The following is a 15,818-nucleotide window of genomic DNA, read 5'->3' as shown; positions in this document are numbered from 1 at the left end:
TGTATTACAGTTGCTGCTTTTATAGAGTCTTCTCATTTGGTCATCAGAATTTCTTTTTCACAAGTGTTAATCATTTTCAAACCATACATATTACACATGCATTATACATTTACAACAGTAGGGGGCAGCATTGATACAATTTATAACCAAAATACTGTATCTAGCGTTATCCAGAAAGCATGAACAAGTGAATTAACAAGAAATTGTTATTTATTGTCCATGAATATATGCAATCGGCCCTTGAGTAATGGAAAATAAGCGGCATCAAGGAACACTTGCAACATATAATAGGCCTTACACAACCTTACTTATGTTTCATGAGAATTAATAATGTTCTATCTAAGAATGCGAGCCTTAGGCTACAATTCTATTTCTTCTTTGAAGAACCCTAAAATGGAGTCATGCCATACAACATGGCTCCCTTACTTCATTACAGACAGATATACATGTGTAATCACATCGATCAGCGGTCTCCTGGTGAGTCCTAGCCACATTGCGTTGCAACTGAGGGACATTTTCAGCAAAAAGAGACATCTGATGCAAGAAGATTCTCACGTGACATGGCGTACCAACAGTGGCTGTTATACGCAACTGCAGCCATGATGTTTGAGGACAAGGTGGTGTACACAGACGGATTATCTGGCTACAAGAATGTGACATTAGCTGACAGCATATGTCAGTGCAAGTGATTCTCATTGTATGCAATGTGTTTTGCATTGCGTTTTTCTGCATAGTAAATATGGGAAAACACTTCTGTTAGACAAATGCTAAATGTTTTCTTTAAACTTGAGTTGCAGAGTACTTCTAATCATTTTTACATTTTGTTTTTCTGTTTGTCACATTCTAGGTTTGGGACCAGTCTTCAGTATAAGTGATGTGGACATCATATCTAAGAACAAACAAAGAAAACATGAGGGAAATGTCTGGTTTAAACAGACAGATGATTTTTATATCCATATTGTTTGTAGCAGACCAGTAACAGAACTATATTTTGTGCTATGTGAACATCAAAGACTAACTTCAGCTACGCGTCTTCAGATTGCATTTCCTGTAATATCCCTGATCATGTTTCATTTGTTTTTCCTTCCCAGTAGTTTATGTAGATCTTCCTTATGTACTAATTTCTGTTACAGCTCTAGATCAATTATGCCTCTGTAGGATATATAGCCAATGGACAGATTTTGGTTATATTTACTAATTGAGAAATATCTCTTGTATATTGAACATTTTAGACCACGTATGAGTTCTGCTTCACATGATGCTTTTATTGAGCTTTGCATTCATTTTTAATATCATTGGTAAAGGCACAGTAATGCAAATGGTTTCCCAAACTCCACTATACAGCTACTTCTCCGACGAGTCACTATTACTTCTCTGTTCTGCTTCCTTCCTTCCTAATGCTTCTGCTACCTCACTTGAAGTAAAGATTTTTGCTTTACAAACCATCACACTAATGTGCCAGGGGTAATATGTCTGAAAAGGTGCTAAATCTTTTATAGGTGTCAATGATAAAGATCTTATACTGGAGTCTCATTTTTCAATTGAGAAAGTTTGTAATCCCCAAATTCTGATAATTTGTGTATATGTGGTAAACTGGACTTTGAATATGTACATATCTATGTAAGTATATATTTCTGTTCCTCTATTATGCATAACTGCATGGAAGATGTTTCCCCCCAGAAGCCTCCTGACTTACGTAAATGTCACATCCTATCTGTTTAGTTGGGTAAGGCCAAGTGAGAATATGCCCAGTAAGACTATACTGGATATCTATGTCCCTACAAATGCTTCCTTGACTATATATGAGGATTGTACATACTTTACCAGAAAGTTTATATTCATAAAATGGAATATGTTTCTACTTTTTTAAGGTAAACCGTGCATTTTTGAACTTTTGCCTTTTGTGAAATGTGTGGAGGGCACAAGCAGGTGAGCGTACCATTCTGAGTTACTAATGTATGAGCGCAAGGGGGTGCTTGAAAGGTGTGGAATGCTTGGTTTTCCTTATGCTTTTCTGCTCTTTGCTAACCTTGTAGAACACCAAATAAATGCGCTTGTAACTTACGGAAACATTTGGGTCGGAGAAAAGTATTCTAGGCTGCGAAGAGAGATCCTACAGTATACGTGTTCTGCACAAAGTGAGAAAGAATAGGGCTTGCACAAGTTACTGCATCTCCGCTTTGAAACCTTATAAATGTTTGGGTATATACAGGGTATTCTTTCAAGTAAAAAAAAGTGATGAGAGTATTTCAAAATTTGTTTCCCCTATTTTTATCTGGAAATAGAATATAAACTCATAGTAGGTGCTGATGCAAAGGTACACTTTCCATGCATGCACAGAACTAAGTGAGTATATTCACTCATGTGCAGTCCCTCTGAGACTGCTCCACCTATATCTATGTGTTCCGTTGTATAGCCATCAGCATTATTTGTGTGCTCCTTCAGCACTCCTGTGCCTTAGGAAAGATTCTGAAGACCGTTGTATGTTGGTATAAACACAATTATATATAGCCCTAAGTAGATATGTGATAAGCTACAAACCTGCTTAGTCTATAGTCTCCTGTGCTGATCTTTTTAGTATATGCAGTATACGGGTGTGGTATGCGACTCCGACAGTCGGGATCCCGACAGTTATTATCCCGATGTCCGGATCCCGACTGCCCAGAGTCAGACAGCATGGCGAGCGCGGCATGCTGCGGGCACTGTGGCTCGCTACGCGAGCCACCTATTCTATTCTCGTCGTGGACCCCCACGAGAGAAAATAGCGGGTGGCCGTCGGGCACCCGGCTGTCGCGTTTTGACAGTCGGGATCCCGACGTTGGGTAAATGACTGTCGGGATCCCGACTGGCACCCGCAGTATACAAGCTCAACATCCATCAACAATACTAGTTTGTATTCAGCATTGCATCTGTCCCTTAGAGGCTGTTGATCTCTGGGGAGAGGCTTGTGCAGTGCAGCGCAGTCACCCGTATCCACAAGGTAGAAATAGGAGACAGTAGACCATGTTCCATTTTCTTCTATATCATTCATATGCACTATATACAAATGTAGCCGCGGATATTACACCCATATGCATCACCTCAAAGATAAATCACTCTATCACTCTGTCTGCATTTCAACATATCTATGAACAAAGTGAGTTTATGCTCCACCTCCTTATAGAAAGGCTGTGGAGATTATATAGTGATGAGTAGAATTCCCTAAAGTCAGGAACAGTTTCAGCAGGGTGATATGTAAAAGATTGGACTTTGTCTATAAAGTAAACTGGTTTCCTACTAGCTTTCTAGCTAATATGCAATCATCCTGCTCATAAAAGTGCTGCTGGAGTTTCTCCAGTGTGGACTCTGCTATCCGGAAAAGCAGAGTATTTAGCTGACCCGGCCTGATTCAATCTGAGCTGGCAAATCCATAGTGGGGTTCTATAAGGGTTTATGCTAAAAGAACACACGTGTGAGCAGCCAACGCTGAGCTAATGAGTTGGCCACGAGTATTGACCTAATGGGCCTCCTATGTGGCTCCTGACACAACACCTGACAAAAAAGTTCTCAGGGACATAATCAGAGATTACGCACACAAACCAGGGTCTGTGTTGATATTCTGCAACATAGGCTAGACAACTGTGGACAAGCAGGGGTGGTAGGAGGCGGCCCCTCTGCTAGGATGGTCTGCAGCGTTGGCAGAAGGCAGGCACAGAAAGGGATGCTGATAAGGACACAATGGCAGACACCCCAGAGAAGGATTCAGATCACAGACTGCTCAGGAACAGTCAAAGGGTCCCTCAGGCTCAACATCGAGGAGAGAAGGAGCTTTCTCCAGGGGAAAGGAGAACTTGAGTCAAGATTACATGCACTACAGGAAGTTCGCAGCAGCCAGCCACATGAATGGATGCAGATGGAAGAGGGTAAGAAGCAGAGCCCAGGGATTACATATCCACCATGTTTTGCTGTCAAGTCACTCTGTTAAAAGTAACTTTTATACAATATTTCTGCAGTGTTCTATGTGTCAGCCAACAGGGCTAAAAAAAATATAGCCCATATTCAATAAGTCATAATACATAAAAGTGCAAGGTATATGTAAACCTGAAAAAGGAGAGGACACACAAACAAAAACTTTAAAAGGGCTGAGAGTTATAAACTAAGAACTAGTGCTCTGCAAGAGGAAAACCCATTGTTTATGTGCCACTATGATGGGGGGAAAAAATGGGTAAATCCAGAAAATATTTTATTTTTTGACTTCCAGCTTCACAGGCAGCTGAAATAAACATGCTTTATAAGTTCTAGATGGGAAAAACGAGGCTGAAGTTGGCTTCTTATTCGGCCAGCTTCTTATTCGAGCTCCAGCTTCTTATTCGAGCTCCAGCTTCTTATTCAGAACGATCACTTTTACAAGGGTTAATGAATCATGGACCACAAATTTCACTGCAGAAATTAACACAGGGGGGTTGCCTACATATGACCCACTTGCAATTTCTTTTGACCAACAATGATTTGGGCAGAAAATGGGCACAAAAATGGGCATAGGTCCCAGATGTCATCATTTTGAATAAGTAGCTGGTGTCCTGCAAGGGTTAAACAGCGTTGGTCAAAAAATGTAACACTTGGAATCCACACAGGGGGGTCAGATACATATGACCCACTTGCCATTTCTTTTGACCAACAAGGATTTGGGCAGTAATAGGGCAGTAAAGTGGGCATGGGTCACAGATGTCATTATTTTGAATAAGTAGCTGGTGTCCTGCAAGGGTTAAACAGTGTTGGTCAAAACATATTACACTTGAAACCCACACAGGGCGGTTGCCTACATATGACCCACTTGCAATTTCTTTTGACCAACAATGATTTGGGCAGAAAATGGGCATGGGTCCTAGAATCATCATTTTGAATAAGTAGCTGGTGTCCTGCAAGGGTTAAACAGCGTTGGTCAAAACATATTACACTTGAAACCCACACAGGGGGGTTGCCTACATATGACCCACTTGCAATTTCTTTTGACCAACAAAGATTTGGGCAGAAAATGGGCACAGAAATGGGCATGGGTCCCAGAATCATCATTTTGAATAAGTAGCTGGTGTTCTGCAAGTGTTAAACAGCGTTGGTCAACAAATATTACACTGAAAACCCGCACAGGGGGGTCACTTACATATCACCCACTTGCCATTTCTTTTGACTAACAAGGATTTGGGCAGAAATAGGGCAGTAAAGTGGGCATAGGTCCCAGATGTCATCATTTTGAATAAGTAGCTGGTGTCCTGCAAGGGTTAAACAGCGTTGGTCAAAAAATGTTACACTTGGAATCCACACAGGGGGGTCAGATACATATGACCCACTTGCCATTTCTTTTGACCAACAAGGATTTTGGCAGAAATAGGGCAGTAAAGTGGGCATGGGTCCCAGAATCATCATTTTGAATAAGTAGCTGGTGTCCTGCAAGGGTTAAACAGCGTTGGTCAAAAAATGTTACACTGGAAACCCACACAGGGGGGGTCACTTACATATGACCCACTTGCCATTTCTTTTGACCAACAAGGATTTGGGCAGAAATAGGGCAGTAAAGTGGGCATGGGTCCCAGAATCATGATTTTGAATAAGTAGCTGGTGTCCTGCAAGGGTTAAACAGCGTTGGTCAAAACATATTACACTGGAAACCCGCACAGGGGGGTCACTTACATATCACCCACTTGCCATTTCTTTTGACCAACAAGGATTTGGGCAGTAATAGGGCAGTAAAGTGGGCATGGGTCACAGATGTCATTATTTTGAATAAGTAGCTGGTGTCCTGCAAGGGTTAAACAGTGTTGGTCAAAACATATTACACATGAAACCCACACAGGGGGGGTTACCTACATATGACCCACTTGCAATTTCTTTTGACCAACAATGATTTGGGCAGATTATGGGCACAAAAATGGGCATGGGTCCCAGAATCATCATTTTGAATAAGTAGCTGGTGTTCTGCAAGGGTTAAACAGCGTTGGTCAAAAAATCTTACACTTGGAATCCACACAGGGGGGTCAGATACATATGACCCACTTGCCATTTCTTTTGACCAACAAGGATTTTGGCAGAAATAGGGCAGTAAAGTGGGCATGGGTCCCAGAATCATCATTTTGAATAAGTAGCTGGTGTCCTGCAAGGGTTAAACAGCGTTGGTCAAAAAATGTTACACTTGGAATCCACACAGGGGGGTCAGATACATATGACCCACTTGCTATTTCTTTTGACCAACAAGGATTTGGGCAGAAATAGGGCAGTAAAGTGGGCATGGGTCCCAGAATCATCATTTTGAATAAGTAGCTGGTGTCCTGCAAGGGTTAAACAGCGTTGAACAAAAAATGTTACACTGGAAACCCGCACAGGGTGGTCACTTACATATGACCCACTTGCCATTTCTTTTGACCAACAAGGATTTGGGCAGTAATAGGGCAGTAAAGTGGGCATGGGTCACAGATGTCATCATTTTGAATAAGTAGCTGGTGTCCTGCAAGGGTTAAACAGCGTTGGTCAAAACATATTACACTTGAAACCCACACAGGGAGGTTGCCTACATATGACCCACTTGCAATTTCTTTTGACCAACAATGATTTGGGCAGAAAATGGGCACAAAAATGGGCATGGGTCCCAGAATCATCATTTTGAATAAGTAGCTGGTGTTCTGCAAGGGTTAAACAGCGTTGGTCAACAAATATTACACTGAAAACCCGCACTAGGGGGTCACTTACGTATCACCCACTTGCCATTTCTTTTGACCAACAAGGATTTGGGCAGAAATAGGGCAGTAAAGTGGGCATAGGTCCCAGATGTCATCATTTTGAATAAGTAGCTGGTGTCCTGCAAGGGTTAAACAGCGTTGGTCAAAAAATGTTACACTTGGAATCCACACAGGGGGGTCAGATACATATGACCCACTTGCTATTTCTTTTGACCAACAAGGATTTGGGCAGAAATAGGGCAGTAAAGTGGGCATGGGTCCCAGAATCATCATTTTGAATAAGTAGCTGGTGTCCTGCAAGGGTTAAACAGCGTTGGTCAAAAAATGTTACACTGGAAACCCGCACAGGGTGGTCACTTACATATGACCCACTTGCCATTTCTTTTGACCAACAAGGATTTGGGCAGTAATAGGGCAGTAAAGTGGGCATGGGTCACAGATGTCATCATTTTGAATAAGTAGCTGGTGTCCTGCAAGGGTTAAACAGCGTTGGTCAAAACATATTACACTTGAAACCCACACAGGGAGGTTGCCTACATATGACCCACTTGCAATTTCTTTTGACCAACAATGATTTGGGCAGAAAATGGGCACAAAAATGGGCATGGGTCCCAGAATCATCATTTTGAATAAGTAGCTGGTGTTCTGCAAGGGTTAAACAGCGTTGGTCAACAAATATTACACTGAAAACCCGCACTAGGGGGTCACTTACGTATCACCCACTTGCCATTTCTTTTGACCAACAAGGATTTGGGCAGAAATAGGGCAGTAAAGTGGGCATAGGTCCCAGATGTCATCATTTTGAATAAGTAGCTGGTGTCCTGCAAGGGTTAAACAGCGTTGGTCAAAAAATGTTACACTGGAAACCCGCACAGAGGGGTCACTTATATATGACCCACTTGCCATTTATTTTGATCAACAAGGATTTGGGCAGAAATAGGGCAGTAAAGTGGGCATAGGTCCCAGATGTCATCATTTTGAATAAGTAGCTGGTGTCCTGCAAGAGTTAAACAGCGTTGGTCAAAAAATATTACACTGGAAACCCACACAGGGGGGTCACTTACATATGACCCACTTGCCATTTCTTTTGACCAACAAGGATTTGGGCAGAAATAGGGAAGTAAAGTGGGCATAGGTCCCAGATGTCATCATTTTGAATAAGTAGCTGGTGTTCTGCAAGGGTTAAACAGCGTTGGTCAAAAAATCTTACACTTGGAATCCACACAGGGGGGTCAGATACATATGACCCACTTTCCATTTCTTTTGACCAACAAGGATTTTGGCAGAAATAGGGCAGTAAAGTGGGCATAGGTCCCAGATGTCATGATTTTGAATAAGTAGCTGGTGTCCTGCAAGGGTTAAACAGCGTTGGTCAAAAAATGTTACACTTGGAATCCACACAGGGGGGTCAGATACATATGACCCACTTGCTATTTCTTTTGACCAAAAAGGATTTGGGCAGAAATAGGGCAGTAAAGTGGGCATAGGTCCCAGATGTCATCATTTTGAATAAGTAGCTGGTGTCCTGCAAGGGTTAAACAGCGTTGGTCAAAAAATGTTACACTGGAAACCCGCACAGAGGGGTCACTTATATATGACCCACTTGCCATTTCTTTTGACCAACAAGGATTTGGGCAGAAATAGGGCAGTAAAGTGGGCATAGGTCCCAGATGTCATCATTTTGAATAAGTAGCTGGTGTCCTGCAAGGGTTAAACAGCGTTGGTCAAAAAATATTACACTGGAAACCCACACAGGGGGGTCACTTACATATGACCCACTTGCCATTTCTTTTGACCAACAAGGATTTGGGCAGAAATAGGGAAGTAAAGTGGGCATAGGTCCCAGATGTCATCATTTTGAATAAGTAGCTGGTGTTCTGCAAGGGTTAAACAGCGTTGGTCAAAAAATCTTACACTTGGAATTCACACAGGGGGGTCAGATACATATGACCCACTTGCTATTTCATTTGACCAACAAGGATTTTGGCAGAAATAGGGCAGTAAAGTGGGCATAGGTCCCAGATGTCATCATTTTGAATAAGTAGCTGGTGTCCTGCAAGGGTTAAACAGCGTTGGTCAAAAAATATTACACTGGAAACCCACACAGGGGGGTCACTTACATATGACCCACTAGCCATTTCTTTTGACCAACAAGGATTTGGGCAGAAATAGGGAAGTAAAGTGGGCATAGGTCCCAGATGTCATCATTTTGAATAAGTAGCTGGTGTCCTGCAAGGGTTAAACAGCGTTGGTCAAAAAATGTTACACTTGGAATCCACACAGGGGGGTCAGATACATATGACCCACATGCCATTTCTTTTGACCAACAAGGATTTGGGCAGAAATAGGGCAGTAAAGTGGGCATGGGTCCCAGAATCATCATTTTGAATAAGTAGCTGGTGTCCTGCAAGGGTTAAACAGCGTTGGTCAAAAAATGTTACACTGGAAACCCACACAGGGGGGGTCACTTACATATGACCCACTTGCCATTTCTTTTTACCAACAAGGATTTGGGCAGAAATAGGGCAGTAAAGTGGGCATGGGTCACAGATGTCATCATTTTGAATAAGTAGCTGGTGTCCTGCAAGGGTTAAACAGCGTTGGTCAAAACATATTACACTTGAAACCCACACAGGGAGGTTGCCTACATATGACCCACTTGCAATTTCTTTTGACCAACAATGATTTGGGCAGAAAATGGGCACAAAAATGGGCATGGGTCCCAGAATCATCATTTTGAATAAGTAGCTGGTGTTCTGCAAGGGTTAAACAGCGTTGGTCAACAAATATTACACTGAAAACCCGCACTAGGGGGTCACTTACGTATCACCCACTTGCCATTTCTTTTGACCAACAAGGATTTGGGCAGAAATAGGGCAGTAAAGTGGGCATAGGTCCCAGATGTCATCATTTTGAATAAGTAGCTGGTGTCCTGCAAGGGTTAAACAGCGTTGGTCAAAAAATATTACACTGGAAACCCACACAGGGGGGTCACTTACATATGACCCACTAGCCATTTCTTTTGACCAACAAGGATTTGGGCAGAAATATGGAAGTAAAGTGGGCATAGGTCCCAGATGTCATCATTTTGAATAAGTAGCTGGTGTCCTGCAAGGGTTAAACAGCGTTGGTCAAAAAATGTTACACTTGGAATCCACACAGGGGGGTCAGATACATATGACCCACATGCCATTTCTTTTGACCAACAAGGATTTGGGCAGAAATAGGGCAGTAAAGTGGGCATGGGTCCCAGAATCATCATTTTGAATAAGTAGCTGGTGTCCTGCAAGGGTTAAACAGCGTTGGTCAAAAAATGTTACACTGGAAACCCACACAGGGGGGTCACTTACATATGACCCACTTGCCATTTCTTTTGACCAACAAGGATTTGGGCAGAAATAGGGCAGAAAAGTGGGCATGGGTCCCAGAATCATGATTTTGAATAAGTAGCTGGTGTCCTGCAAGGGTTAAACAGCGTTGGTCAAAACATATTACACTGGAAACCCGCACAGGGGGGTCACTTACATATCACCCACTTGCCATTTCTTTTGACCAACAAGGATTTGGGCAGTAATAGGGCAGTAAAGTGGGCATGGGTCACAGATGTCATTATTTTGAATAAGTAGCTGGTGTCCTGCAAGGGTTAAACAGTGTTGGTAAAAACATATTACACATGAAACCCACACAGGGGGGTTGCCTACATATGACCCACTTGCAATTTCTTTTGACCAACAATGATTTGGGCAGATAATGGGCACAAAAATAGGCATGGGTCCCAGAATCATCATTTTGAATAAGTAGCTGGTGTTCTGCAAGGGTTAAACAGCGTTGGTCAACAAATATTACACTGAAAATCCGCACTAGGGGGTCACTTACATATCACCCACTTGCCATTTCTTTTGACCAACAAGGATTTGGGCAGAAATAGGGCACTAAAGTGGGCATGGGTCCCAGAATCATCATTTTGAATAAGTAGCTGGTGTTCTGCAAAGGTTAAACAGCGTTGGTCAAAAAATCTTACACTTGGAATCCACACAGGGGGGTCAGATACATATGACCCACTTGCCATTTCTTTTGACCAACAAGGATTTTGGCAGAAATAGGGCAGTAAAGTGGGCATAGGTCCCAAATGTCATGATTTTGAATAAGTAGCTGGTGTCCTGCAAGGGTTAAACAGCGTTGGTCAAAAAATGTTACACTTGGAATCCACACAGGGGGGTCAGATACATATGACCCACTTGCTATTTCTTTTGACCAACAAGGATTTGGGCAGAAATAGGGCAGTAAAGTGGGCATGGGTCCCAGAATCATCATTTTGAATAAGTAGCTGGTGTCCTGCAAGGGTTAAACAGCGTTGGTCAAAAAATGTTACACTGGAAACCAGCACAGGGTGGTCACTTACATATGACCCACTTGCCATTTCTTTTGACCAACAAGGATTTGGGCAGTAATAGGGCAGTAAAATGGGCATGGGTCACAGATGTCATCATTTTGAATAAGTAGCTGGTGTCCTGCAAGGGTTAAACAGCGTTGGTCAAAACATATTACACTTGAAACCCACACAGGGAGGTTGCCTACATATGACCCACTTGCAATTTCTTTTGACCAACAATGATTTGGGCAGAAAATGGGCACAAAAATGGGCATGGGTCCCAGAATCATCATTTTGAATAAGTAGCTGGTGTTCTGCAAGGGTTAAACAGCGTTGGTCAACAAATATTACACTGAAAACCCGCACTAGGGGGTCACTTACGTATCACCCACTTGCCATTTCTTTTGACCAACAAGGATTTGGGCAGAAATAGGGCAGTAAAGTGGGCATAGGTCCCAGATGTCATCATTTTGAATAAGTAGCTGGTGTCCTGCAAGGGTTAAACAGCGTTGGTCAAAAAATGTTACACTTGGAATCCACACAGGGGGGTCAGATACATATGACCCACTTGCTATTTCTTTTGACCAACAAGGATTTGGGCAGAAATAGGGCAGTAAAGTGGGCATGGGTCCCAGAATCATCATTTTGAATAAGTAGCTGGTGTCCTGCAAGGGTTAAACAGCGTTGGTCAAAAAATGTTACACTGGAAACCCGCACAGGGTGGTCACTTACATATGACCCACTTGCCATTTCTTTTGACCAACAAGGATTTGGGCAGTAATAGGGCAGTAAAGTGGGCATGGGTCACAGATGTCATCATTTTAAATAAGTAGCTGGTGTCCTGCAAGGGTTAAACAGCGTTGGTCAAAACATATTACACTTGAAACCCACACAGGGAGGTTGCCTACATATGACCCACTTGCAATTTCTTTTGACCAACAATGATTTGGGCAGAAAATGGGCACAAAAATGGGCATGGGTCCCAGAATCATCATTTTGAATAAGTAGCTGGTGTTCTGCAAGGGTTAAACAGCGTTGGTCAACAAATATTACACTGAAAACCCGCACTAGGGGGTCACTTACGTATCACCCACTTGCCATTTCTTTTGACCAACAAGGATTTGGGCAGAAATAGGGCAGTAAAGTGGGCATAGGTCCCAGATGTCATCATTTTGAATAAGTAGCTGGTGTCCTGCAAGGGTTAAACAGCGTTGGTCAAAAAATGTTACACTGGAAACCCGCACAGAGGGGTCACTTATATATGACCCACATGCCATTTATTTTGATCAACAAGGATTTGGGCAGAAATAGGGCAGTAAAGTGGGCATAGGTCCCAGATGTCATCATTTTGAATAAGTAGCTGGTGTCCTGCAAGAGTTAAACAGCGTTGGTCAAAAAATATTACACTGGAAACCCACACAGGGGGGTCACTTACATATGACCCACTTGCCATTTCTTTTGACCAACAAGGATTTGGGCAGAAATAGGGAAGTAAAGTGGGCATAGGTCCCAGATGTCATCATTTTGAATAAGTAGCTGGTGTTCTGCAAGGGTTAAACAGCGTTGGTCAAAAAATCTTACACTTGGAATCCACACAGGGGGGTCAGATACATATGACCCACTTTCCATTTCTTTTGACCAACAAGGATTTTGGCAGAAATAGGGCAGTAAAGTGGGCATAGGTCCCAGATGTCATCATTTTGAATAAGTAGCTGGTGTCCTGCAAGGGTTAAACAGCGTTGGTCAAAAAATGTTACACTTGGAATCCACACAGGGGGGTCAGATACATATGACCCACTTGCTATTTCTTTTGACCAAAAAGGATTTGGGCAGAAATAGGGCAGTAAAGTGGGCATAGGTCCCAGATGTCATCATTTTGAATAAGTAGCTGGTGTCCTGCAAGGGTTAAACAGCGTTGGTCAAAAAATGTTACACTGGAAACCCGCACAGAGGGGTCACTTATATATGACCCACTTGCCATTTCTTTTGACCAACAAGGATTTGGGCAGAAATAGGGCAGTAAAGTGGGCATAGGTCCCAGATGTCATCATTTTGAATAAGTAGCTGGTGTCCTGCAAGGGTTAAACAGCGTTGGTCAAAAAATATTACACTGGAAACCCACACAGGGGGGTCACTTACATATGACCCACTTGCCATTTCTTTTGACCAACAAGGATTTGGGCAGAAATAGGGAAGTAAAGTGGGCATAGGTCTCAGATGTCATCATTTTGAATAAGTAGCTGGTGTTCTGCAAGGGTTAAACAGCGTTGGTCAAAAAATCTTACACTTGGAATTCACACAGGGGGGTCAGATACATATGACCCACTTGCCATTTCATTTGACCAACAAGGATTTTGGCAGAAATAGGGCAGTAAAGTGGGCATAGGTCCCAGATGTCATCATTTTGAATAAGTAGCTGGTGTTCTGCAAGGGTTAAACAGCGTTGGTCAAAAAATGTTACACTTGGAATCCACACAGGGGGGTCAGATACATATGACCCACTTGCTATTTCTTTTGACCAACAAGGGTTTGGGCAGAAATAATGCAGTAAACTGGGCATGGGTCCCAGAATCATCATTTTGAATAAGTAGCTGGTGTCCTGCAAGGGTTAAACAGCGTTGGTCAAAACATATTACACTTGAAACCCACACAGGGAGGTTGCCTACATATGACCCACTTGCAATTTCTTTTGACCAACAATGATTTGGGCAGAAAATGGGCACAAAAATGGGCATGGGTCCCAGAATCATCATTTTGAATAAGTAGCTGGTGTTCTGCAAGGGTTAAACAGCGTTGGTCAACAAATATTACACTGAAAACCCGCACTAGGGGGTCACTTACATATCACCCACTTGCCATTTCTTTTGACCAACAAGGATTTGGGCAGAAATAGGGCAGTAAAAAGGGCATAGGTCCCAGATGTCATCATTTTGAATAAGTAGCTGGTGTCCTGCAAGGGTTAAACAGCGTTGGTCAAAAAATGTTACACTGGAAACCCGCACAGAGGGGTCACTTATATATGACCCACTTGCCATTTCTTTTGACCAACAAGGATTTGGGCAGAAATAGGGCAGTAAAGTGGGCATAGGTCCCAGATGTCATCATTTTGAATAAGTAGCTGGTGTCCTGCAAGGGTTAAACAGCGTTGGTCAAAAAATATTACACTGGAAACCCACACAGGGGGGTCACTTACATATGACCCACTTGCCATTTCTTTTGATCAACAAGGATTTGGGCAGAAATAGGGCAGTAAAGTGGGCATGGGTCCCAGAATCATCATTTTGATTAAGTAGCTGGTGTCCTGCAAGGGTTAAACAGCGTTGGTCAAAAAATGTTACACTGGAAACCCGCACAGGGTGGTCACTTACATATGACCCACTTGCCATTTCTTTTGACCAACAAGGATTTGGGCAGTAATAGGGCAGTAAAGTGGGCATGGGTCACAGATGTCATCATTTTGAATAAGTAGCTGGTGTCCTGCAAGGGTTAAACAGTGTTGGTCAAAACATATTACACTTGAAACCCACACAGGGGGGTTGCCTACATATGACCCACTTGCAATTTCTTTTGACCAACAATGATTTGGGCAGAAAATGGGCACTAAAGTGGGCATAGGTCCCAGATGTCATCATTTTGAATAAGTAAGTGGTGTCCTGCAAGGGTTAAACAGCGTTGGTCAAAAAATGTGAGGTACTTGTGTATTTTGGCGGCGCCCCCGATGTCCGTCGTACGACGAACAGATCGCATCGCATCGTATGCCATGCACCCGATGGCATGCGATGCGATGCGACGCGATTTTGACCCCCTATACGACCAAAAATCGTATAAGCACCCTAAAGGGTGCTTTTGAGCACCCAAATGGGTGCTAACAATGTTAAATGCACCCCCACGCCACCCCCCACTATAAACGTGAACCCGAAGCGTGGCGAGCGCAGCGAGCCTGCGAGGGGCGGCGGTACGCGTCCTACGAACTTTTCATACCCCCACTATCCACGTCGGCGTGGAGTTGAGAATAGAATAGTGTGGCGAGCGTAGCGAGCCACCGAGCCCGAAGCGCGGCGAGCGAAGCGAGCCCCGCGAGGGGACGCGGATACCTTCACAGTTATACGCGTCCCCTCGCGGGCTTCACAGGTGTCCGTGGCGACGCGGACACCTGTGAAGCCCGCGAGGGGACGCGTTTACCTGTGAAGGTATCCGCGTCCCCTCGCGGGGCTCGCTGCGCTCGCCACGCTTCGGGCTCGGTGGCTCGCTGCGCTCGCCACACTATTCTATTCTCAACTCCACGCCGACGTGGATAGTGGGGGTATGAAAAGGTCGTAGGACGCGTACCGCCGCCCCTCGCGGGCTCGCTGCGCTCGCCACGCTTCGGGTTCACGTTTATAGTGGGGGGTGGCGTGGGGGTGCATTTAACATTGTAAGCACCCATTTGGGTGCTTAACATAGTATAAGCACCCATTAGGGTGCTTATACAATGTTTAATCGCATCGCATCGCATCCTATGGCATCGTATGCCATGTACAATGGCATACAATTTCAAAATTGTATGCCATCGTGCACTATCGTACGATATCGCGTCGCATCGCATACCATCGTATGTGTTATGGTATGCGATGCGATGGGCGCCGCCAAAATACACAAGTACCAAATGTTACACTTGGAATCCATACAGGGGCGTCACTTACATATGACCCACTTGCAATTTCTTTTGACCAACAAGGATTTGGGCAGTAATAGGG

General features: G+C 43.6%; 1 protein-coding gene across 3 annotated transcripts in view; it reads left to right on the top strand.

Annotated features, from left to right (window-relative positions):
* CIT (citron rho-interacting serine/threonine kinase) overlaps window positions 1–2,064 on the top strand; it is a 134,252-nt gene extending 132,188 nt beyond the window's left edge. For all 3 annotated transcript variants that reach the window (XM_083147027.1, XM_083147037.1, XM_083147054.1), the window contains one exon: window positions 848–2,064. In XM_083147027.1, coding sequence (XP_083003153.1) covers window positions 848–871 — 24 coding nt within the window. In that variant the 3' untranslated portion in view covers window positions 872–2,064. The remainder of the gene's footprint in view (window positions 1–847) is intronic.
* The last annotated feature ends 13,754 nt before the right edge of the window (window positions 2,065–15,818 follow it).

The sequence above is a fragment of the Crinia signifera genome, chromosome 1 (assembly GCF_055691185.1).
Source record: "Crinia signifera chromosome 1, ASM5569118v1, whole genome shotgun sequence".
Classification (NCBI taxonomy): Eukaryota; Metazoa; Chordata; class Amphibia; order Anura; family Myobatrachidae; genus Crinia; species Crinia signifera.
The sequence above is the reverse complement of the archived record's forward strand: the minus strand, read 5'-3'. Positions and strand labels throughout refer to the sequence as shown.